The sequence below is a fragment of the Sesamum indicum genome, linkage group LG13, assembly GCF_026168435.1.
Source record: "Sesamum indicum cultivar Baizhima isolate 11 linkage group LG13, ASM2616843v1, whole genome shotgun sequence".
NCBI classification, from domain to species: domain Eukaryota; kingdom Viridiplantae; phylum Streptophyta; class Magnoliopsida; order Lamiales; family Pedaliaceae; genus Sesamum; species Sesamum indicum.
In genome coordinates, this window is record NC_142669.1 from 13,440,955 (window position 1) to 13,466,903 (window position 25,949).

The window sequence follows — 25,949 nt, forward strand, 5'->3', positions numbered from 1 at the left end:
CAATAGAGTTGCTCTTTCCTTAAACATGTTTTCTCTTCCTTTTTAGTTAATTAGTTTTAACTAAGCTGCAGTTATTAGTTGGTTAGTAGTTTGTTTAGTGAGGTGATTAGTTAGTTAATTTTTGTGAGCTTATTTAAGCTCCCACATTGTACATACGATACTAAGCTAATTTCAAGATTACAATCTTCTTCTTCTACACAATGAAATCACCACTTTCCTTTCAAGCTTGCGCATTTACACGAGATGTTTCTTGTGTGTGTGTAGAGTATAAGTTTGTATATATGATACGAAAGACAGTACTCCTCCCTCACATTTATTATCTCGACCACTCTCTTCTCCATTTCTTTTCACTTTATTTTCTTGCTCTTTTTGGACTAGTTTCAAGTCAGAGCAAGATCTTCCTAAGCTTGATATACTGAGTTAATAGTATGATCAAGTTTTTTATACGTACACACCTTATCTCTAGCAAGGTTTAATATAGACCACCTTGTAGTGTAGTGTGTGGTTGATGTTGAGGAGATCTCGTTGGTCTATGTGTGAGCACACCGTTGGAGGAGAAGAACTTGAAGAAATTCTTCAAATGTAAAAGGTAAAATTTCATAATTACATTTATGTTACTCTTTGTTAACATAAACACTTGTTTTATTTAAGCTTCTTTTATGCTTGTTAAGTGCCTAAGTTCGGGATTAAGGGGCTAGTTCGCTTTGGGTTTAGAATTTAAATATGCTTATTTTCATGATTTTATTGTGTTCTTGACAAGTCCCGAACTATTCCGATTCTTTTAGTGGTATTAGAGCCCAGTTCGATACTCGTAGCTGTTGTTTATGTGATTTTATATGTGATACAACATGTTCTATGTAGATTTTAATTAAAGCAAGATTTACATATTTTTTATGCATTATTATATGATGGAAGATATGTTATGTTGTATTTTACTTTTTGGATATCATGTTATGTTATAAAAATATTTTAAGGCATTTTTTGTTTTTTTTATGCATATCTTAGAAAGAAAAAAGAAGGATCGAGTAAATAAAATTGCTTATGGCAGAGTGAGAGTGCGCGTTGTCTGCGGCCGACACGTGCGAGCATTGTTCACAGCAGTGCGCATGCCCACACATGTGTTGTGCACGGTCCGCCGGTGCGAGTGATCTTGACAGTTGTGTTGTTGTGCTACATTTTTTTTCAGATCAAAAATCGTTTCAGTAACATCATATATTTTTTAATAATATAAAAATGTGATATTTTTTTTGATTTTTTAGATTTTGTGAATCCTTACAATTAATCTTTGATTATTTGCAATTTTGGGTTAAATAAATTTTCTTGCAAAAAAATTATTAATTTTGTGAAAAATATTTTCATAGTTTTAATTAAACTATTTTGGAGTGTCCAAAACTTGAATTTATTCAAGGTTATTTTCGGCAAATTTTAATTGGATTAATGTGTTTGTCGAAAATAAAATATTGATATTCATTATTAAGTGCAATTACTTGTGAAGGAGCAATATATATTTTTGTTGCATAACTATGGCATATAGGATATTAGATATCTCTTGATACATATTTTGTTAAAATAATTTGTGGCCCATGACCAAATTTAAGGTAAGCCCAAGGCTCATCGTCCTATCTCACTTGGATGGCTTCTTTATTATCAAATCTGCTAGACCCATTCACACTAAACCAGTCTAAGGATCCTATCCGACCCGACCCGGTCACTCATTCTGCAACTTACTCTCTCTCCCTTCTCATTCTTGGCAGCAGCGCACCCCTCTCTCTCTTTGTTTTTTGTTTACTTCTTCTTCATTTTCAATGGTCTTAGAAATGGACTCCACTGTCCAAATCCTCCTCCTTCTACTACATTTCTACCCTATAAATTCTCCCTTTGAAATGGAAAAACACAGATGAATCTTTGAAGCAAAAAATCGAGAGTTATACTTGAGATCTTTGTAATATTCCTAAGTGGTTGGTTCTTTATCCTAAGTGGTTGGTTCTTTGTCAATGATCCTAGCGATTTCTTGGTGAAAATATTGGAGCAACCATGAGTAAGGTTGCCGGCCTTTATGGCCGCGTCTTGCCTCTTCGGATCTCAGTTCCTTGAGTCGTTTTAATCAATTTATTTTACTCTATTATTGTGTAGATCGCTATATTTTGTATTATTCCTGTAAATCGATATGTAATATTAAAGGGGTTTTTGTAACCCACTATTTCATTGTAATAGTTTGTGCTAAGTTGCATTTTTGGGTCATCTTTAATTTTATAATATATGATATTGTGAAATATATTCTATTTATTCATGTGATAAATGAATCAAAGAATGATCACAATGCCCATTGAACCCATATGATTGGTACTATATTCTATTTGGGTTGGAAAAAAATGTCTCTTGTTCTTCTCCTCTTTCTCGTTTTGTAGTCTTGAAAATAATAAAGCATTCTTTGTCCCTCTTATGTACCTCCTCCCAACTTAAGATTGAGATTTCTATAAATTTAATTGTAATGAAAGTAGCTTAGGAAGTACGAGATTTTATTTTATTGTAATATGACTTGTAATAAAGGTCATCTGTAGATTGAGTCTAAGGAGACACTTAGAGAGGATCACGAAGAAAAGAAGGACTATGAAAGGCCCACTAAATGTAACGGGTTATAATAATTTATAATAGCCTAGGGCATACACTTAGAAAGACCAATAATCCACTATGGGTTCAGTAGGTTGCGTAGGAGCGGACTTGTGATCATCCTGATAGAGGAATGCTTGGTTTATTGCATGTGATGTTATGCATGACTTATTAGTTTTGAAACAACAAGTATGCAAATTACTAATGTGATGAGGTCCCGGTCTAAAGATAATTAAACTCTCACTTATCCAAGTATAATATTAGGCCTATGATGGACATATTAAAATATTTAATGAGTCTAAGCCTTCCATTCATAACATTGTAGTGTGGACGCTACTTTCATCCCTTTCGTGGTCTTATGAGTTGTGGCACATTTTGAAGAAAAGTTACATTATTGTTATGAATGAGAAACTTATTCTCATATTTTCCTATCTAACGGGTCGTGAGGGTGAACAAATTCCATGCAAACTCTAGAACGAGCCTGGCTCATTATGGTGATAGTGGATCGAGCTTCATTTCCACGACTATAGGTACTCTAACTGAGGAGTAGACCTCTGGTATTCACACTGTTGCATGTGGGTTGTCCCTTATTATTATAGTTCATAATCCCGCAAACCCTTTACCCCAACTAGAGTGTTACTTTAGGGGGATAGCTCTGCTATGTCGGCTGCAATCTAGGAGTCATCTACGGAGCATGCATTAGTGGTGAACCTTGCAGACATTTATATTGGTAGTATTTGAGTTAACCCTAACCCTAGATAACATATTGATTGAATTGCCGAGGGCCTTTTTAACTCTACAAGAAAGTGTTGCTTTATGTCCTACTATAGAGGAGGTCATTAAGGATGACCCTTATTTGTTCCAAGGGCAACCCTTTTTTTTTTTTTTTACAAAAATGGCAGTTGGGCATGATGTTACAGAAGCAGTTGCATCAGTTGATAACACTCTAGATTAAACTTTATAATATCCCGATGGAGTACTTGATGGTGGAATGTCTCATTGTTGTAGTGAGTGGAGAGGGAACCCCGTTAAACCCAGATACAATTACAATGAATTGTGCTAGAGTGGACTATGCAAGGGTTTGTGTTCTGGCAGATCTTGGATTGAAATTTAAACAAGTAATGCAACCTAGTTTTGAGGGGGATTGTGATGTAGTGTGTAACATCACCACTGAATATGAATAGATGCTGCCTGGATGTGGTAGTTGTAAGGTTGTTGGTCACACAGAGTATCATTGTCCTAAAAAGAAGAAATCAATGCTACAAACGACTCCGCTTGTGTAAGTCTATGTTCTAAAGCTAGCCCGACCAAAAGAGTGCCAGTTGAGGATTAGTATACATAATGTCCCTGCAACTAGTGACAAAGGTAAAGAAGTTTATGGTTTATAATCCGTTCTCTACTAAGTAATCTTGATGATGATACAATTGATACTGTGGGCCCTAACCACAACAGCCCTTTAGTGATTTTTAATGATTAATTTAGCTGCATGGAATATACACGATCTCGAAGAGACCATCAAGTTTTGTCAAACCACTTGTAGCATAATTCAAGCTGGAGTTGATTGGTTTAATTGAGATGAGAGCTAGGTATCAAAATGTGGATGTTGTGCAGCAGATTAATAATCATATTTGGACGTGGTTTTCAAATTATTCTCAAGGGCTAGGAAATAGAATTTGGAGGATATTGACGTGGTATTTTGGATTCACATGAAAAGCGATTGTAGTGTTTGGAAGAGGTTCCATCATAGGTCTTTTCTACTCCTAATAGTCTATGGGACAAATGATTAGATCTCTAGACGGATTCTTTGGGAGGGCAATTTGGAAAAAGCAGTTGTGGTAAAGGACGTTGGGAGGATTTTAATTGAACTTCTAAAACTGTGTGCTTAATGAGAGTGAATATGTGGTACCTTAATGGATAGTTCTGATTCTATTAATGAGTTTGCCAACTATTTGATAGGAGCATATTATAAACGTTACCTATTTCTAATTTATAATAGACTTGGAATAACTATTTTTTTGGGTACCAGAAATCTGTGAAAAAAACTAGACAGAGTTGTTGGGAATGAGGAACAATTTGTTTCATGGTCCCAAAGTTCTTACACTTGCACTACTTAAAGAATGTCGGATCATTGCCCATTGATCCTTCAATTCAAACAAACTCCTGCACATGGCTATGGGTGTTTTAGGTTTGATGATTTTTTAGTGGTTGGGCCAGATTTCTTTCAAGAAATGCTTATTATTTAACACTTGGAGGTATACGGGGTACCGATGTATGCTGTGGTTCAGAAGCTTAAAGCACTCAAAATGTTTTAAGGAAAATGTGTAAAAGGAAGAAAAATTTGACGCAGAATGTGTGTTGTGTCAGACTTTCTCCAAAAAATTCAGATACTGCAACAAGAGTTCCCAAATGTGTTGCTACTTAAGGAAGTGGAGAAATTATTTAGGTTGGTTTATGCTCAAGCAATGTAATAGGAGCTAGAAATTATTCAACAACGAGCTAAACTCAGATGTTTAAGAAAGAGGATCAGAGCACCAAACTATTTTTCCAAAAGGTAGCAGTGGAGAGAGTGAGGAAGAAGATCTGTCAGTTGAGCACAACTAGTGGGGTGATATTGTTAAAGCAATCTCAAATTGCACAAGAACTTGTTTGGTGGTACTCCGAACTTCTCAGAGCACAAGGGACACTAGGGATAACCGATTAGAATACCTTGAACCTTACCTTATAGTGAGGCTGATGGAAATAGAGGTTGTACCCTTGGTAGCCAAAGTCACTGATGATGAGATTAAGGAGACAGTTTTTGCAAATTGGGGATGAGAAAATAGATGGTTGTACAACATAATTTTTCAAGAAAGTGTGGCATGTGGTGGGTGAATCGGTAATATGTGCTGTGAAATAACTTTTTGTCTGGGGTTGCTTATTGAGGCAAGTAAACATCACCTTTCTTGTATTAGCGCCTAAGAGTTAGAATCCTTAATAGCTGTAGAATTTCAGCACATTACTTGCTACAATGTGTTGTATAAAATAATTTTTGAAGTGCTTGGGCATAGACTGAAGCAAATGTTGAGCAACTTGGTTGATGTTAGTCATATGGCCTTTATCCTAGGGAGAAAGATCATAACAACATGTTATTGGCTCAAGATCTACTGCATGGTTGCAATTGGAACCACTTGCCTCTCAGATGTGCGATGAAGAATGATATTTGGAAAACCTATGATACAATGAACAAGAATTTTTTGTTTGCTATATTGAGGTTACTTGGATTCCCAACTAACTTTATAGGGTGGATTTAATAATGTGTGACAATGGCGTCCTATTTAATTCCAAGGTGCCTAAGGAATGAGGCAGTGGGATCCAATATCATGATACCTTTTTGTTTTGGTCATGGAGATGCCACATGCAACAATGAAGAAACATATTGATCATCCAATTGGGTTTCAATTTCATTGGAAGTGTTTGGAATTGGGCTTGTATATGTTGAGTTTTCCAGACGATGTTTTGCTATTTTGAAAAGCTACGACTCAGTCTGGGAATGCTAAAAAGTGCACTTAATGAGTTTGCGCAACAATCAGGTTTATAAGAGAGTGTAACAAAGAGTTTAATTATTTTCTCAAAATCTATTACGCCTCAAAATGAAACATTGCAAGCTATGGTTGGATTTCCTGTGGGTTTAGTACCACTCAAGTATTTAGGAGTGTCGCTTACCTCATCGAGACTTACTGTTGGCCATTGTCAGACACTCTTGGACAAGATAAAGGATCGGATTGAAGCATGGGGGACTTTGAAATTCTCCTTTGCAGGGCGACTACAACTTATAAATCAGTGCTGGCTTCATATTAGTTTTATTGGTCTTCAATCTTTGTTCTTTTGAAGGGAGTAATTAAGCATATGGAGCAGATCTTGGGGTGTTTTCTATGGGCCGCTAGCGGAGTAGGAGTTTTAGCAAAATTGAGCTACGACCAAGTTTGTTTGCCTAAAGGTTATGGTGGTCTTAGAATTCAATCAGTAGCATTGATGAACAAGGAGTTGATATGCAAACTATTATTGGTCATTGTGAATAAATATGAAGGATCAATGTAAGTCAAATGGATCCTGAAACATAGAATTAAAGAGTAGGTTGTTTGGACAGTGAGTTCAACAACAAGATCGTGAAATTGGAAGAAAATAATTAAATTACTAGGTTCTATGCTGGCACCAATGGAATATGTCATTAGAGAAGGAGAGAGCATTAAGGTGTGGCTTGATCCTTGGCATTCTATGGGTGTCCTTATCCAATTGTTTCCTGATGGTTCGAGAGCCATTGGAAGAAAACTTGCAGCAAATAAGTTTGAAAGTTGTCTTTTAAAGGGACCGCATGAGGCTGAGATTGGGGGAAATGCTTTCAATTGTTATTCATTTGGAATTGGCCTTCTATTATATCAGCAAAGATGATGGCTTTTCTAGAGAATTTCCTACAATAACTGGGGGTCAAGACCAAATTTGATGGCATGCCTCTAATAGACGATTTTCCACTGTGCAGCCCGAGATTTATTAGGAGCAAACCCTCTAACTTCCATGGACAAGTTTGTTGCAAAGACATTTAAAATCCATAGGAATGTTTTTATTCTTTGGTTGGCCATCCAAGAAAGACTATAAACATTGGACAAAATGTGGTTTCTTCACTTGGAGGCTTTTTATTTTCCATGTGATGAGTATTTTGGGGACGATGCTCACATTCTTTTTTTTCAGTGTAGGTTCTCAAGGCAATGTATTGCAATCTTACAGATGAAAACAAATTCAATGGTTGTGTAACCAATGGCACAAAGGGGTGTTTTAGGCTAGTAGGAAGTGGAGAGGGAAACACCCACTACAAAAAAAGGCAAAATTTGGCACAGTCAGGGTACCCATTCCAAATTTCGTTCCATCATGGAACGGATTTTGGGACGCTTGAGGAACGGATATTGAAAGATGACATCAGGTGGAGCATTTTTTTTGGGTTACGAATTGGGCACGACACAACCGTCGGAAATTGAGTTCCAAAAGAACAGTTACTAGCCCGTTCCACACTCCGTGCCAAATTGGTAACGAAAAATCATTGGAACACTATATTAGATGTAGGAATGGTCACAATCTAACCGTTCCTACACCCATTGCAGAATATGTCTCAAAATTTTCAGTTCAAAAACGTATTCCAAAATGAGGTACAAATTGGAACGATTCCTTAGAATTATTAGCTGTGTGTTACTGTGCCCGTTCAGAAAATTGTTCCAAAAATTGTGTCCACTGTCGTTCTTGAAGTAGGAGTCCTTAAAGAATAAGGCGAATCGGGCAGCAAACCCTACAGCGTCCTCGACTTTCTATCAGGGGTCTTCCTCAGTCGGCATGCACAAGAGAAAGTTGGTAGTATATATAAATTATTTGTGTGTTAAATAATTATTTATAAATAGTATGCGGCATAATTAATTAACTATTTTTTCTTATACAAGAGACGCAGCTCGATCAGCCGCCCAAGGAGATGGAAATATTCGAGCGCTGCTACAAGAAGAAAGAGAACGACGGTTGGAGTGGGCCGAGGGCGACGGAGGTGGCGATAAGTAGTAGTTTATATTATTTTGTAATAATTAATTATTGATTGAATAAAGTACTAATAATTTTGTTTGTTTCATAGGAGACGTTCCAGAAAATGCTGGAAGATCGTCAGCCCCAGCCCACGGCTAATGACCTAAGTACCCCAGCCAAGTTCGAGGTTTCGGTGGCGATGACAGACCAACAGATGTGGCTGGCTGCAGTCGGGGCCAAGTATTCGACCTTGGTTCTGAGGCCCACGTCTCCAACTCACATTCACATCGCCACCGCCAGTGACACTGCCACCGTCACCTTCAAACCTAGCGATGGGAGACCGCATCGGTCGTCTCGAAACGATGATGGCCGACATGATGGACATGATGCGGGCCTCCTCGTCGACTACAGCACCACTTCGATGAATCCCCCGGCCGAGAATCCAGAGGAGGACGAGGGGCGTTTAGATTAGGTTTTATATTTTTTTCTATTTCTGTAATTAAATATTTTTTTATATTAATATATTTTTTAAAAATTATTTATGTTTCTTAATATTTATTAAATTCTACTATTTTATATTTATTTAGTTAATTAAATATATATATAAAATTAATTCAAATTTTATTAAATTAAATTAATTATATCTGAAAATTTTATTAAAATCTATAAATTTATTTATTTATTCAAATTTATTAAATATATTAATAAATAATAAAAAAATATAAAATTCAAAACTTATGAATGGGTTTAGTAATGCTAAATAAAATATTACAAATTTTACACAGTACCATTCCAAATCCCGCTCCAAATAGCATTACTAATAAAGTACCTTATATGTGTTTCAAACTATACAAATCGTTCCTACATCTGTTACTAACATAGTTCTACAAATATGTTCCAAATAATAAAAATGTGTTCCAATTTTGTTAAGATAGTTACATAACAAACTCACAGATAACTTAACAGATCAACGTACTTTCTAGCACAATCAGGCGCGGTAAAAAATCTAAGTAACAATTTTGATGAATGTCAGCAAATTTTGCTTCCTGTACGAGTTTCGTGGGGAATTCTAGCAGAAACCCGTCTCGGCCGAACCTGAATCAATAATATGGCAAGTACAATACATTTGTTGTGTGATTGGTGTACAGTTTAAGAAAAGTGACCAATCACATAGCAAGTGTGATACATTTACTCTGCGATTGGTTTATTTCAATCAAATCTGACCCAAACAAAAAAAATTTCTAATTCCGAACCTGTCGTATGCATGTCATCGTCAGGGCACTTTCCTCTATATATTTATAATTATCGTTTGCTCAAAAGAAAGACATAGATGGAAGATTTTCAAACACTACTTGTAATATGGGTGCACTAATAATTATCTATTGTTCTCTCCTCTTTCCGATTGTGAGTGTATGACAACATATACTATCTAATAATAATAATAAGAGTGGCCATAGAAACGTCAGAAAAGACAACAATTTGATTCCTCAGAAGATATACAAAAGCAAAAACCACTCTACTGCTCCTCACGATGTGACTGACCATTCCTCGTCTCTTTCTGCAGCTTTATTAGGTGCAAAAAACACAACATGTGCATCACTGAAGAGCCAAAAATGATAGGTGAGGTAGTGAGTGTGAGGGAGCTGTACAGTTTGCTGAAGAAGGGTGCAAAAATGATAGTGGGGGAAAAGCAGTTGGATTTGGATTTGGTGCTGGTGCCTCTGGGCATGGGAACGCTGCTGGCCTACCATTTCTGCCTTCTCTACACCATAATACGAAATCCCAGAAGAACTGTGATTGGACTGAATGCTGAGAGCCGCCGCGTATGGGTCTTCTCCTTGATGGCTGTGAGTTTGCACATCTCTTCTTCACCCAATTACTTCTCCATTATTAACTCCTGTCTTTGTATCTCTTTTTCTTGATGCTCAAGCTGTTCTTTTTTGGAAATTCCTAGTCTCCGTCGAGTTCGGACCAATCATATAATTCTTTTTTTAAAATTGCAATACACTTGCTGTGTGGGTACAATATATTTTGTCACTTATTACAAATAATGGTTAATTACATTTAAATCTCTTTAAAATATATAAAATTATATTTTCTCTGAAAAAGCTTTTAAAATTACACTTACACCCCTTTCAAGAATTCTTTATTTACAATTATCTCCATTTTCTTTAGAGTTCGGATGAAAAATGACGTCAGTGAAAAAATTGCAATAATTGTAAGGAGGTAAATGTAATATATATAAAGTTAAAAGGGTACATATTGTTCCTATATTATAGTTATTGGATAACAAACAATCGTAGATGAATGAACAAATTAATTATTTTCTTTTTTTTACTTCCCATATGTAGAGTAAGGGTAACATCAATTTTTATTTTTCATCGACAATTTGTCTTTTGAACATATATATAGATATATATATTATTTAGGAAAAAAGTAAATTTCATTTAATGAGTTAAAAAAAGTAGAATACTAGATATACAACAATTCAGCCCTGTTTCTAACCTACTACGTACGTCAAATCGCTTCCAAAAATATAATGATTTAAAATTTAGCAATACAAGCAATTTTTTTATATTATATTTAATGTTAAAACGTTGACACAATATTATATGGTACTTTATATGAATATGGAAAGATGGACAAAAGTTGGTTTTTTTCATTCATTAACGGCTACTTTTGTTTCAGCGACTATAATTCAAAAATAATATTTTATTTTGATGATACTTTTTTGGATTTGTATATATATTGTATTTATCTCTTAATAAGTATAAAAATATTATTAGAAAAATATTGAATGAGGGATAAAATTAGATGTATATGTAATTATTTTTACTAATGTCAGCATTTTCTGACCCAATTTTAATGGAAGGGGAACAATTGTGAAAAAAAAAAATTTTGACGGAGATGTAAGTGTAGTTTTAATTTTTTTTTAGAAAAAAATATAATTTTATATTTTTACAAAAAAATTCAAATGTAATTAACCGTATTTATAATAATGAAGTATAATTTAAAATTGTGTCTAATGTTTTCCTTTTTAGTATCTTAGTTCATTTTGTTGGACTTTATTGCTTTCTTTTTTCTTTTTATAATATTCTTTTGGTTGGATAAAATGCATCTCAATGACACTTCACTTTGTTAACCAATGCTATGGTATTGTTGAGGTGTGAAGTCTGATCCAACATCAATTTTGAGTCAATCGATTATGAATTTAGCATAAATGGGCAAATGTATTTTTTCCATTGTTATTCACTTAATCATCCTAAACTCAAAATCAACTTCAAGTTCTGCAGGATCCACTTAAAAACGGCGTATTGGCGATTCAGACGATACGTAACAATATAATGGCATCGACGCTTTTGGCAACAACAGCGATCACTCTCAGCTCGTTAATAAGTGTATACGTGAGCAACAGATCGAGCTCTACCTCCTTGGACATGCATGGAAATAGAGTTTCGGTCCTGCCTTCTGTGAAGTTCTTTGCTATCTTGATCTGCTTCATGGTCGCCTTTCTTTGCAACTTGTTGTCTATCAGGTACTACGCCCACGGCAGCTTTCTCGTCACGGTGCCTGCGTTCAAAGATCGAAAGGATGCTATCGAGTATGTGGCGACAAACCTGAACAGAGGAGGCTTCTTTTGGTCACTAGGACTCCGAGCATTCTACTTGTCAGTGCCGCTCTTCCTTTGGGTTTTCGGGCCGGTGGCGATGTTCTTATGTTGCTGTGTAATGTCATGCATACTCTATTTTCTTGATACCACTACGAGCTTTACACGTGATTTGTACCGTCATTCTGTTAGTGTTGAAGATGTGGAGTCAGTTGTTCATCCAGAATGATAGGAGGAGATGGTAGATATGTCCTGATTGTTGTTGTTTTTTGTGGTTGGAGACGAGATTTTCTTTAGTCGGAACTCTCTTTGTCTTTTCAACAGACGCAAACACTCACTCATACACGCTGTCAATGGATTTTGAAGCCAGTATTTGGTCGGAACTCTTTTGATGTCATAATTGGTATTTGTTTATTTAGTTTCACCTACTAACTTCTATCTTTATTACCATTATCTCAAGTGGCAATACTACCTTCTTAAACAATGGATTATTTTTAGCTGATTATATTTTTTTTCGTCTCCCTTTCCCTTCATAATTTCTCTTTCTTAATTTTTTATTTTTATATTATTATTTTCTTTTTAATTTTGGGTTTTCTCTCTTTATTTCAAATATTATAATCATTTTTGTTTCTTTATGAAAAATTCAATTAAATAAGGGGTCGTTTATATTTTTGTGTGGGGCCCCAAATAAATCATTCGACAGTTAGGATAAATTAATAATGAAAAGAAAATTTAATAAATTGTATATTTCGATGGACTAATAGATGGAAAAAAAAATAGTGGGAATAAGTATTGTGTTTACATGGTATGTACAGGAAAAAAAACGTTGAAAAAGTTAGTTTTACCGTAAAAATAAAATGACAGAAAGGCCACGTTTTATTGCATTTTTCTTTTGTTCTTAATGATAGTACCTGATTTATGTTCATTGTTTTTATTGTTATATCATCGCTTTTCTATACATATAATTATGAGAAAATTACAAATTATGATCCCAAAATTAAGATAATTTGGTATCAAAATGGAGGGTGGTATGCAATATTAGAGGGTGTTTGGCTAATTTATAAGCTTTTCAGAATATCTTATAATTCGTTAGAGACCTTATAAATTCCAATAAAGTGTTTGACATTTTTTTTTTTTAAAAAGAGTTTATAAGATCTCAAAATAAAATGTTTTGGATCTTATAAGCTCTTTTAAAAAACAGTTCACATCTTATAAGCTTCAATATCTTATTTTATCCAAACACTTTAGGAGCTTATATTTAAAATAAGATTCAACATTTTATAAACTCCCAAAACAGCTTATAAGATGCTTTAGGAGCTTATAAGATTTTCTAAAAAAGTTCAGCCAAACACCCTCTTAGTCGTAAAAATTGTCTGAGTAGGTTGTCACAACCCATTCAGCCAGTAAACTAACTGCCACGTGTAATTCACGTGACTTTTTGTTAATTTTTTTCGGTAAACGTAATTTTCATTAAGTAAAAAAGGTATAATAGTACAATACAACTTGATTAATTTAAACAGTTTTCTCGACAGGCCAAGGAATCCGCCATAAGCGGTAAAGCGCACAAGTGCTAATAACAGTAGGTAATTTTACACTAAGAATCATCCGCTGCACATCTCGAACCATTAGCGCACCCACAGTGCGTATATCTCTATATACTCCATCAAATCGCCTGATGTTGCGGTCACGCCAGATATGATACACACACGAGGCCAAAAGTGTTTTTGTTAATTTTTCACAATGGGACTGTTAGAATAAGATTTTGCAATGTTTTCTTAAAGTATAGGACTAACATTGACAGTTAAAAGAAATATGGGCTAATATTTCAAGTCACCCTATATGTTGGTACCAAATTTATAATTTTCTCAACAATAATCCTATTAGGCCTCCTTTACTTTTCTTGATGGGATTAATAACTTCATGATTAATATTGGGATATTTAATAAGATGATAATTTAATATTTTTATTTACTTTGTATGAATAATTGAATGATCATTGTGTGATAATTTTATATTGTATTTATTTTTGTAGCTATTATAAGAGATAAAATATGTAATTAAAAAGAATACCCCATAATAGGACAAAAATATCAGTATCACATAATCTCATCACAAAATATAAAATATGTAAAACTATTTAAATTTTATTATATATAAATCTTATATCTATATCATTTTTCCCTTCACCATCAATTCATCTTCATAAAAATAATATTATTATATAAATTTAACAATATTAATAAACTATATACAATATAATAATCAAATATATATTTAATAACAAAATTAGTAATAATATACAATATATTTTCTATTATTATTTATTATTCTACTTCTGCCCTACATCTTCATCATCAGCCGCCGCCGCCGCCGCCCCTCCTCGCCTGATTCCACTACCACCATTTCCCCCAACACCACCGCTCCTCCCCACGTGATTCCACCGCCACCATTTGCACGTGCTTCCACGACTTCCCTACCCCCCTAATACCGTCAACCCCTTCCTCGCCTCCCTCCCCAATTCTGCCAAAAATCCAAACCTTCACCGCCACCTCAGGCCCCTTGTCGCCCCCCCAACTGCGCCTCCTCCACCTCCCTCACCGCCTTCTTTCTTATAAACAGAACAATAGAATGTTTCTTTCAAAAATCGAGCAGCAAGGTAGAACATAGCAAATGGAAGAGTAGAATATCTGTATTTTTTTAAAACAGCCACATTCGTCAGGATTTTAGCTCGGTTGCCATTGTCGTCTCCTCTTCAAAGATGGAGAGTTTGTGAGGTTTGTGTTTCTTTCTTCAAGAAATCTCCTTTCATCAGCACGTTGATTTGTTATTTTATGTACAAGTGGGGACAATATGGTAAATTGCTATGACATTTGAGGGCAAAATTCAGATTCAGTTTTTAATCAAAATATGATAGCTTGGCATACCACATTAATACACTGCAAATCTGAATTTCAATCACAACTTAATAGTAATTATTTTCGGGCTTCATGCATATATCACGGGCCGGGCCATGTTCAAGTAAACAAGAAATAAGGGATGACTAGTCATGATATCATGACTAATCATCCAAAGTAAATGAGGGCTTAGTCCTTTATGTACTCATGACCTATAATCATATCGATTCTTGGTTTAAAATTTTTGAAAAATTGTAAAACAGAAAAAACAAACTGTTCATATTATGAAAAATTGATGATCTGCTAGATCAGTAGGAGCTATAATATTTTAAAAAAAAAACATCTAAAGATTAACTATTGACAATTAAGGATAACAGAGAAGCATATACTTAAAATAACTTTTCACACTCGTTGCAATCATTTTGAGCTTTTATTAATGCTTTTTCAGATTAACATATGCACTGGTGGCATTCATGACATTGATGAGCCGAACATTAATTTCAAGACTACTTGGGTTACTTCTTGGTAGTTCTTATAGATGACATCTTATTGTATCCAAAGAGTTTAGAACAAGATGAAGATTATTTGGAAATAGTGTTGCAGATCCTGAAAGAGAATGAATTGTATGCTAAGTAAGTGCGATTTTGGTTGAATTGGATAGTTTTCTAGAAGATGTGATATCTGGAGATGGGGTTATGCTTAATCCTACAAAGGTGAAAGCTATTAGGGAATGAAGAATACCGAAGAATGAAGTTCAGAGATTCTGACTAGCTAGGTATTATAAGTGATTTGTTGATGATTTCTCCGCAATTGTCGGACATCTAATAAAGTTATTATAAAGGGGGTCGTTTTCACTAGACCGGGCAGTGGCAACAAAATTTTGATGAGTTAAAGAAAAGAATTGGCGTCAATATGACTTTGATTTTACCATCTGGTAGTGATGGATCCGTGGTATATATTGATGCTTCAAAATAAGGTTTAGGGAGAGTATTGATGCAAAACGAAAATGTAATTGCGTAAGCATCTTGCTATTTAAGGATCCGCTAGTTAAATTACCCCATGCATAATTTGAAATTAGCAGCAACTGTGCATGCATTAAATATTTAGAGACATTACTTGTATGGAAAAAATTTCATATTTTCAATGAGCGTGAGAGTTTGAAATATATTTTGACTTAGGAAGAGTTGAACCTGATCTAAAGTATGTGGATAGAATTGTTAAAGTACTAAGATTGTACTAGTTGATTATCGTCATGAGAAGACGAATAAGTAGCTTATACTTTCAGTAGGAAGAGTCCAAGCACCTTAGTTAATTTGGCGAGTCATAATTTGACAGAATTGATGTTCGATTTGCAATGAATGTCTTGAAATTAATTGTTTATCAACTAAATTTCACGTACCTACTATTATTAGGATACCTTAAAATATGATTTGAACTTCGGTTGCACTGGATATATGAGATGACATTGTTGGTGCTCAATAAGTTTTGTAATGCCAATATATTCTAGAGATACTTGGATTTAAGGATGATAGCTTTGCTGAAATTATATTGATAAGATATAAAGAAATAGATATTGAGTTTAAAACTAACTGATAAGGTCCTTATTCATGGATAAGTCTTGGTGTATAAAAAAAGAAATAGAAACTGATTCAGTAAGAAACCAAATATTTCATAAGGATAGATGGGGTAATAGTGAGTCGTTGTGTACATGATATGGAAGGGTTATACCTGAAAATCATGTAGGAAATCTCCAATACACCATATGCGATGTATCATAATACTGTTAAATAAATAAATAAATAAAATTTAAACTTATGCTGCAATCTAAGACCTTATATAGTACTAGTAGCAAACAATGAAAAAGAATGTAGTTGAATTTATAACTAAATCCTCGACTTGTCAACAAATAAAGGTATATTGGATTAAAATAAAGGTTAAAAAACCTAAGTTATTTTAGAACTTTTGGGTTTGTTCAATGCTAAATCGTTATAGATCTTTACTGGGCGGCAGACTAGTACTCTATTTACTACAATTAAAGTACTGAATTGTGTCGTTGATTATATATTGGCTCCTTTGATTTTGTGACAATATCAAAAGTTTGGGTTGGTATCGACTGTCAATTTGATAAGAAGCCTATGGAGACATTGTGCGTTGATATGTGGAAATGAAATTATGTGATAGATGTGGTATTGATCATTATGGCTAGAACATCAAACATCAGCATAAATTTCAAACAATGAGGAGGTATTCGTAATTATACCAAACCTCATGGGAGATTGTTGTAATTTATCCTATTTTTAACAAACTAATCATTCTTTTTAAAAAAAAATTTTGGTACGTTATGGCCACCTCCTCTAAAATTTAATATAATTACAAATTTTTTATCATTGTTTTAAGCAATATATATATTCCCTGACTTTAATGTCCATATAACAACGAATCCAATCCATTAGGTTTTCATCCAATTTTTTATGGTGAATTACTCAAAATGCCCTTTCGAATAATGAATTATAATTTTATAAAATATTTTTTTGAACTAATATTCTTAATATATATTTAGTTTACCCACCCTCAAAATTTTTTAATATTTTTTTGATTAAAAAATTAACAAAAATAAAGTAGTAATTTTTTTTATTACAATCTAAGGATTACATAATTCTTTTATGTTTGAGAGATGTATTTATATTTTTTTAAATAAAAAATATTTATAATTATGTCAAATATCAGAAAACATAGCTATAATTTACTCAAATTTTTTTTGTCAATAATATTTTATTTACACATTTAAACTTAATAAAAATATTTAAAGAAATTCTGATAATTATTTATTTTCTTATTCATATAATTAAATAAAAAAAATTAAATTTTCCCCGCCCAAACACCAAAAATTTATTTTTCTAATATAAAATAATTACTTGTTTCAGGACGAATGCATCTCAGTTGACTCTGAACGCGGAGAGGAAGTAAAGTCTTCCCCTTCATCCTCTTATTCTTCCTCCTCCATTCAAGAAGGGAGAAATTCACAGAGAAGGAAATGGAGGAGGAGAATGACGAGCGGTCTCCTCGGCTGACAGGCGTAGTCATAATCACTCTCCCCCCACCAGATAACCCTTCTTTTGGCAAAACTATTACTGCTTTTACTCTGTCCGATCATCATCCTCAATCCCCTCAACTCGACCAACCGCAATCAGCCCCTCAGGCCGGTGAAGCGCAGACGCCGCTGCAGGTCGTACCGCAGAACCATGGCCCTCAATCGTTGTTTTCGTTTGGAAGTCCCCGAAGAACCCTTCTGCCGGTTCTGGGCATCTCTCTGATCGCCTTGTATATTTGTGTCTCTATTTCTCAAGAAGCCTTCTTCCAGTTAAAGGATGAGCTAGGGAGTGAGGATGATCCTCAGAAGAACAAGTCTCAGCATACATTTATTTTCACACTGTATCAGAAGCGTTATTGGGGCAATAGTGGCTTGGGAGATTTTGAGCTTAAACTTGGAAGACTTACTAGTATTGACTCTCGATCGTTCTCGGAGGAACTTGGTGATGAGCTGAGTCGTGGAAGGATCAACCCGAAAACGGCGTCTACTGCATCCAAAATTGATGTTACTGATGTTATACCTGTTGGGGGTAACATTTATCCTGACGGGTAAGTATTTGCTGAATGTGCTTTTATTTTACACTTGTGTAAGTTATATGAGCATTTTCTGGTCGCAATTTTCTATGATCTTTCACTTTGATGGATGTCAAATGCGTATGTTTTGACCCTCTGTTGCAGTTTTTGGATGTGTCTACTGTCTTTTTGAATTTTATGCACAAAAACTTAAATAAATGACAAAATATTGTACTATAATCAGACAGGGTTCCGCAGAAATATAGATTTCTATATAATTTGATCCCTAGTATGGTTTGCTGTTAGAACAAAATTTATGGTTATCACAGATAACAATGTGAGATTAGGAGATGGTGTTGTCATGAAATTGTAAGTGATAACATGTGGAGGAGATAATGAAAATAGTGACAGTGATATCCTTTTTTCTCATGGGCAGAAGAGCAATTCTTCCTGTTTTTGATAGTTGTTCGTATTAAAATAAGATCTGAGCTAACTTGGATTAAAGATGGTAAAAGCTGGAGTAAACTCTGTAATTATATGAATTTAATTGTTAAACTAAATAGCTTAGTTCACCTTATTGTTAAACTAAATCCAATACCCACTGAAATGTTAATTCAGTATTATAGTTGTGTTATATCTTTTTCTCTCAATGAGAGTATTGTGCCCTGGCAAGAATCTTTGAGTTGGACCACTACCACCAATATATTTGTGCTTTACTTTGCTAAAGGGTCCTATTTGAGTATCCTTTCTGGTGGCTGGGGTCTAATTTATTGTTGCATGCTATCAAGATTCCTTTGGTAATTTACCAAAAACAAGGTCTGCAGAACTTGGTGTATGCATAATTTACATCTTTTCTCTACATCTTGGCTTCACAATTTTAGAGTATTGCTATTGGTAAAATTAAATAACTACCCATCAATTGGTGCTAAATTCTTACATCTTCCGAAAATCCAACAAAGAAGTTAAGAGCTGTGCCTTTTTTAGTGTTATAACGGTTTCTATCTTTTGCTCAAGGAGCTGACTCAGCTGACCATTGCCTATGATGTCGTGGGATAATAAGACACTTTACGAGGTTAACTCCTTGCTGCAAATTTGTTGCAGGCTGTATTATACATACTTGCATTTTGGGAATCCTCCAAGACCCTATTTTCTTGATATGGACACCGGCAGTGCCTTAACTTGGATTCAGTGTGATGCTCCATGCACTAGCTGCGCTAAGGTAATCCCTGTTGTTTTGTCGATCTTTGCAGTTTCATTCTCTTGATATTTGCTGCTACTATTATTACGGCATTAATAGTATCTTCATCTGCTAAAGAAGCTGCCACCACTTCTCTGATGACCATTACATGAAAAATGGAATGCCAAGAAATGCTAAAATAGGTCCATTTTCAATAAGATAATTGTGGCATATTTAGCTGCCACTTCTATATTAATCGCCATATCATGGAAAAGGGGAATGCCAAGACATGGTGAAAAATAGGTTCATTTTTGAAAATATAGTATTGCCATGAAAAGGATTGTTTTATTTGGAACAGATGGTATGTTGCAAATGTTTGCATGGGGCTTCAGCTTCTGCAAAATGCTGAATCTTAGCGATTTTAGGAAAGTGGAGTAGTTAAAGTGACTAACATTTGCAAATTCATGGAAGAAGTAGTAAAAGAAATGGGAAGAGAATTTTTGGTAAAAGATCTCGTACTTCATAATGTTTTGGGAAAAATTCAAATGCCCCCAATTCAATTTTTCTCTCCGTTCTCCTTATTTTCTATTTCTTCTCACTTTTTTTCATTTTATCTCTTCCTGCTTTATTCTTGCTTTTCCTTCCCCCACTTTTTTCCCATTCTTCTCCTCCTTCTTTCTTCACTACCAGTTCTCTTCTTTCTTTCGTCAATGGGCACCGGCACCCCCCCCTGCTTAGTAACTTTGCTGCAAAGCTACCTTGTCACTTTTGCACACCTACTGTCCCTGCAAAAATGTTAAGGATAATAATTTCCAATTTTGTTTTTAACAAAATCACAGAAATGTCAGAAGCGGGCAGAAGCGAACCTCTTGATGCTTCTGACAAGTGGGTCCGATTTTCTTTTTGGACCATTTTAAGTAGAAATTGGTGGCTAAAACATACCCAAAATGCTTTATAGAAGTCAAAAGCGGGAAAAAAAAAAAAAACAAAAAGAAGAAAAAACAGCTTAAGAAAGCTGTTGCAAACAATCCCATTCTCACATTAAATGTCATGAAGAGGTTGGCTGAGACTTCTCGAATAATAGCTTGAAATTTTTTCTCTGTCATTTCCTTCTATCTCCAAAATTTTATATGAAAAATGGTCCTTTAAGGCCACCGTGACTATCTGTATCATAAATTTGGACCAGTGCATGTATTTTGGATGCGATCTGCTTTGGAAATTATATGAGAGAAATAGGTCCTTTTCCACCTCAGATTACTCTAATTTTTTAAGCTTGTCACATTTTAATAACGAAACTTTAGTGATAAATGTGTTGCAGGGAGCTCATCCTTTTTACAAGCCGGTGAAAGCTAACATTATACCGCCTAAGGATTCTTTCTGTGTTGAAATTCAAAAAAATCAAATAGCTAAAGACTGTGACTCGTGTAACCAATGTGATTATGAGATAGAATATGCAGATCATAGCTCTTCCGTGGGAGTGCTTGCAAGAGATGAACTTTATCTAACCGTTGCAAATGGGTCTTTGGCCCAATCCAAAATTGTTTTTGGGTAATGTTATTTATTCCTGGAATCAGTGTACTTTTGTGGACCTACAAATCTTGAGGTTTATATGGTTGAATTATGTCAGTTGTGCCTATGACCAGCAAGGTTTACTTTTGAACACATTGAGGAAGACAGATGGAATCCTTGGACTTAGCCGGGCGAAAATCAGTTTGCCATCTCAATTGGCAAGCCAAGGAATCATAAAGAATGTGATAGGACATTGCCTTGCTGCAGATGCCCGTGGTGGCGGTTACTTGTTCTTGGGTGATGACTTTGTGCCTTATTGGCAGATGGCGTGGGTCCCCATGCTTCAGAGCTATGATTTGTGAGTGTTGGATTTGGAGAATTCCATTGTGTTCTATTCTTCCTTTTCTTTTTTCTTTCTTTTTTTTTTCACTCTGGAGGTCAATATTTGTCATAACCAAGTCTTGGGTGTACCTCAATATCAAGAGAATCTTTCATTTTATTTTAGGGTGTAATTACATGTAAACCTTGTGTGACTTGGGAAATTACATCTAGTACCCCTTATATTTGTTTCTAACAAATTGACCCATCATTTAGTCAAAATTCACTGAATTTATTGATATTAGCAAAAAAGTTGAATGAAAATCCATATTTACCCCCGATTGACTTATTTACTTACTTATTATGTGTTAAACAAATCTTTTATGACCAAACTATACCCTTATGCATCTTTACACACTAATGCATATGGGGAGGTATATCTCCACCCTTATAAGGGTAGTTTGACGTGCAATAAGTCATTGATAAGTCAATCGGGGGTATATGTGGATTTTCATTCAACTTTTTTGCTCATATCGTAAAATTTAATGAATTTTGATGGAGGTATCTGTTATTTATTAGATAGAAACAAACGTTAGCATTACTAAATATAACTTCCCAAACCATAAGGCGGGTCTATATGTAATATACTGAACCTCAAGGGAGGGCAGTGTAGTTATCCCTTTATTTGATGTTATCATTATCTTTGATACACAAACTTTTGCATAACATGAGATAGTGGCATGCACAATGAATTAGTCTTAGTTTATTATTGGTCTTCCAGAACTCGGAGAATGTAGAGTTTGTGTTATGTTTGCTGCTTTTGTTTGTACTGTCAACCTAATATTCTAATATCCATGTTTATCTGCATCTCTGAGGATCTAGTTTCAAAACATTATCTGTAAAATTGTTTTGCGTGTCTTGATCTTTTTGCTGCTTCACTCAAGCGGTATACAGTTTGTAATAACAACGAGCATTCTATGTCCAGGAATTCTTACCAGACAAATATAGTGAAGGTGAGTTATGGAAGCAGACAAATTGGATTAGGCAATGTCAGGAGTGGACAAGGACGTTTAGTTTTTGACACTGGAAGCTCCTATTCGTACTTTACTGAAGAAGCATATAATAATCTGGTCGCTATAGTAAGTAAATAGACATTCTTTTGAGGCAGTCTTAGAATTGAATAAAGATACTATCTTTGTTCATCCACATCTGTTTCTTAATTAACCTGTGATTGCAGTTTAATGATATTCCCAATGAAAGCCTTGTCCGTGACATGTCAGATACATCATTACCCATTTGTTGGCGAGCCAAATCCCCTTTAAGGTAGGATATGTGAATTTGATTGTGCAGTTAGCAAAGATTGGTGGCCCCACCTGAGCAGGGGGGAGCCATGGGTCTCTCGTGACATATTGGTTTCTCAACTGTTATTCCTAATTCATTACGTGTCTTGTAGTCTGAAATATTTCTTCAACAACAAAAAGAGATGGTATAACAGAAACATGTTAAACAAATGGGCAGCTCTTGCTGAGATGATGTGCCTGATCACTGATGCTGCCTATAATTATAGGATCATCCTAAACAGCTCAGCTGTGGGTAATGATGAAGCAGCTCTGTTGGGGGATGATTTGAAATGACATAAATGATGTGTAACAATGTTACAGCTTCAAAATTTTTTAACAGTCCTTTGTAGTTCCTTTTGGTTAGTGTGATCAACCCTCATTTCTCTTTTTTTCTTTTTTTGGGCAACTAAATTCTACTTCAATAAATTGTTTTCCTTAAGTTACTGGTTATATGTCAATTGCGAGAGTACTATTTTTTCAGTTTGAGCTCGTGATGCTGCTACTTTGTAGTGGATGTATTTATTTATGTTGATTTAGTGTATTGTACTTCCTGTCGCTGTCTGCTATCCAATTACACACTTAACAGCATGAATCATGTTATGCCTTTTCCTTATCTTTCGATTTTGAGAGGGCCTACTCAATGGTATCTCCTTTTTAGATCTGTTGAAGATGTTAGACAGTTCTTCAAACCTTTAAACCTTCAGTTTGGAAGCAAGTGGTGGATCGTCTCAACAAAGCTTCAAATTCCTCCTGAAGGGTACTTAGTGGTGAATGTAAGTATTTTCTTTTCTTCCATATATTACTTATGCAAGATTTTTGCATCACATTGAAACAAGACTTCTTCTGCCGCAGAGCAAGGGTAATGTGTGCTTGGGCATCCTTAATGGAAGAGAAGTACATGATGGATCCACTTTTATACTTGGAGGTACTGACCTTTAAATAAAAGGGGCAGCTATATTTACACTCCCCCAACTAAATTATAGAAACCACCCCTATTTGTTGAATAGTTATAAGTGCTGGCACCTCCTATTAGGATGTTTCAGTGTATCTCTGTTGGAATTTTGTATGAGATGGGGCTGGATTCATGTGCTTGGGGCTTTGATTGTATCATCGGTCTTGAGTCTCCAGAATGGGCCTTGCATGCATTGGGTTCATCAGTTCACCAGAAAAGCTTAAGCTTATGTAGTTTTTTTGGCTCATTCTCTATTTATTCCCTTGCATTTTTTCTTTCACTTTCTATGTGGGAATACTTTTCCCTTTTTCTTCATTTTTCTTGACCCATACAACGATCGCTTGGAGGGTGCATCATAACAAGGAGTGTTAGTGTAATCATTCAAACAGAAATGGTAGTTTCTGTAGTTTAACCTTAGTTGAAGAGTGTTAATGCAGTGATCCATGAACAAAAAATGCGATCCCTTAGAAAACTTCAACTGTAATTCTCAATAAATGTAGCACAACTACTGCGACATCTTAACAAAATGGGGCGTTTGTGATAGAACTTGAACACTCTTGGGATTCACTTGTACATTCTTTTACTGTGGCAATATTATCTCATTCACTTTTCTTTGTCTTCTGATGCATGTGCTTGCCTTTACAGATATATCCTTACGTGGTCTGCTATTTGTATATGACAATGTGAAGGGGAAAATTGGGTGGGTTCGATCAGATTGTGCAAGGCCACGAAAGTTTGTAACTGATACTCTATACTGACTCAGTTCATTAGAATCAGGCGACAAGTAATGTTCCATCAGATTCTAGCAAGCCGGTACAACAACGAGTCTTCTCCTTGCTAGAAAAGAAAAAAAAAAGGAATTCTTGTCCCACTATTTTCTTGCAATGTCTACTATTTTATTTCTGTGTAACATAATTCTTAGTCACAAAAAAAGGGTAGACATTATATAAAAGTTTTGTATAGCAGGTTTTAAACCATCTTGTGGGTTGTCCTAGTATTAATAAGTTTATAGTGGTGTTTGCAAAATAGCTGGAGCACTCATCAGTTCTTTTTTTTTTTTTTTTTTGTAAAATAAGTTGCTTTTTTGATTTACACCTTTTATGTTTGAACTGTTTAGATTAAGCTGGTTTTGGTCAAAAGCTACAAGTTTCTTCCTACTGTTTTGTAGTTTATTATAAAATTGTAAATAAGAAGTGTATTTTTTCTTTTCCGAACACTTGAATTCAGTTTTTGTTACACTTACGAAACATTCAAATTTTATCTTTTCCAAACACTTGAATTCATTTTTCTTTTAGTTTAAGGTAAATTTTATTAATGTAAAACAGGTTGTTAGAATACAAAACATCGAGGCAAAGCCTCACACCAGCTCAAAGTTTCACGACTGGAAATGCACAGGAGGTTCAGGACATGAGTGTGTAAAGAAGCAGTGGTGTTAATGTATTCCAGTTATTTTCCAAATCCTTTAAGTGACAACTAGATTACCTTGTGAAGTTTGTGAAAGGTTAAGACCAAGTAATCTATTTCTTACTTGATCTATCACAAGATGTGTAAGAATCAAAGGATTCCGATAATGTAGCTAAATCGACACTGGTTTCTTTCAATCCACAAGTAATAGACAAGAGAAGCAAGTAGTGATCGATAAGTTTCCACTCCGAGTGTGGCCATTGGAACCTAACTTCACATTAGCAGGTTTGCAAACAGTACTTAGAATATGTGAAGTCAAAGAACATTTTCAATTCACAAAGAACACAAGACCGTCAATGTGTGCAGCTAAGGTTTGTTCAAAGTGGATAAACGTTCCTGAATAGCAAGCCATGAATAAAGGAATTCCGTGGGATTTTAATCGGTCTGCCCATCAAAGTATGACAACTGATAACTTGTGCTCTCCGGACTTTATAGTTGGAGCGCAGAGGATGTTGAGAAAGTATCATTATTAAATTTCCAAACTATCGAATTAGGCTGTGACCGTAGTGTTGGAAGGGACTTCATTATCTTCATAACATCAAAAGTTGTATTAGAAACCCATACTCAAAAATCATTCTGGATTACAGTTTGGAGAATTGCATGTCCGTGACAAAAGGACCACTGAGTTATCGATGAATGACGATTCCAAGTGGATCGACTCCCATTATCAATGTTATACACAAGCGCTTGTATGATATCAGAACGAATTTTCAAGAGTTGCTCCCATCCCCATGAACTCGGTGCATGCTAACTGTCCAAATTGACTTTCATCACACCGATATTGTCTTGCCCACTTCACTCATAAAGATGTGGAAGCAATCTCAATGACCTCCCCAAGATGTCGGGTCCTTAGGGTCTTATTTATAGGAAGCTCTGGTCGAATGTCTAATCTTATCCACCCATCTCCTTAGGCTTACGAACTACATACACGGCACTTTTG

General features: G+C 35.0%; 2 protein-coding genes across 2 annotated transcripts; both read left to right on the forward strand.

Annotated features, from left to right (window-relative positions):
- Positions 1-9,597: 9,597 nt before the first annotated feature.
- LOC105176028 (uncharacterized) lies at positions 9,598-12,152 on the forward strand. Its single transcript, XM_011098701.3, has 2 exons — positions 9,598-9,992; positions 11,439-12,152. Exons 1-2 carry the CDS (start codon positions 9,735-9,737, stop codon positions 11,979-11,981), a joined length of 801 nt encoding a protein of 266 aa, XP_011097003.3. The 5' UTR covers positions 9,598-9,734; the 3' UTR covers positions 11,982-12,152.
- Positions 12,153-17,570: 5,418 nt separating this feature from the next.
- LOC105176029 (Eukaryotic aspartyl protease family protein) lies at positions 17,571-24,571 on the forward strand. The gene is made up of 9 exons (XM_011098703.3): positions 17,571-18,285; positions 19,351-19,468; positions 20,745-20,974; positions 21,054-21,293; positions 22,239-22,392; positions 22,491-22,576; positions 23,252-23,366; positions 23,446-23,518; positions 24,191-24,571. Exons 1-9 carry the CDS (start codon positions 17,681-17,683, stop codon positions 24,301-24,303), a joined length of 1,734 nt encoding a protein of 577 aa, XP_011097005.2. The 5' UTR covers positions 17,571-17,680; the 3' UTR covers positions 24,304-24,571.
- Positions 24,572-25,949: the final 1,378 nt, after the last annotated feature.

What these genes read in the sequence shown, in the direction of transcription:
- LOC105176029 (XM_011098703.3), top strand. Translation starts at nt 17,681, where the DNA reads ATGGAGGAGGAGAATGACGAGCGGTCTCCTCGGCTGACAGGCGTAGTC. An exon ending in ATGCTTCAGAGCTATGATTT is followed by an intron (nt 21,294 to 22,238) that starts GTGAGTGTTGGA and finishes TTCTATGTCCAG; the next exon opens with GAATTCTTACCAGACAAATA. An exon ending in ATCCACTTTTATACTTGGAG is followed by an intron (nt 23,519 to 24,190) that starts GTACTGACCTTT and finishes TTGCCTTTACAG; the next exon opens with ATATATCCTTACGTGGTCTG.
- LOC105176028 (XM_011098701.3), top strand. Translation starts at nt 9,735, where the DNA reads ATGTGCATCACTGAAGAGCCAAAAATGATAGGTGAGGTAGTGAGTGTG. An exon ending in GGGTCTTCTCCTTGATGGCT is followed by an intron (nt 9,993 to 11,438) that starts GTGAGTTTGCAC and finishes CAAGTTCTGCAG; the next exon opens with GATCCACTTAAAAACGGCGT.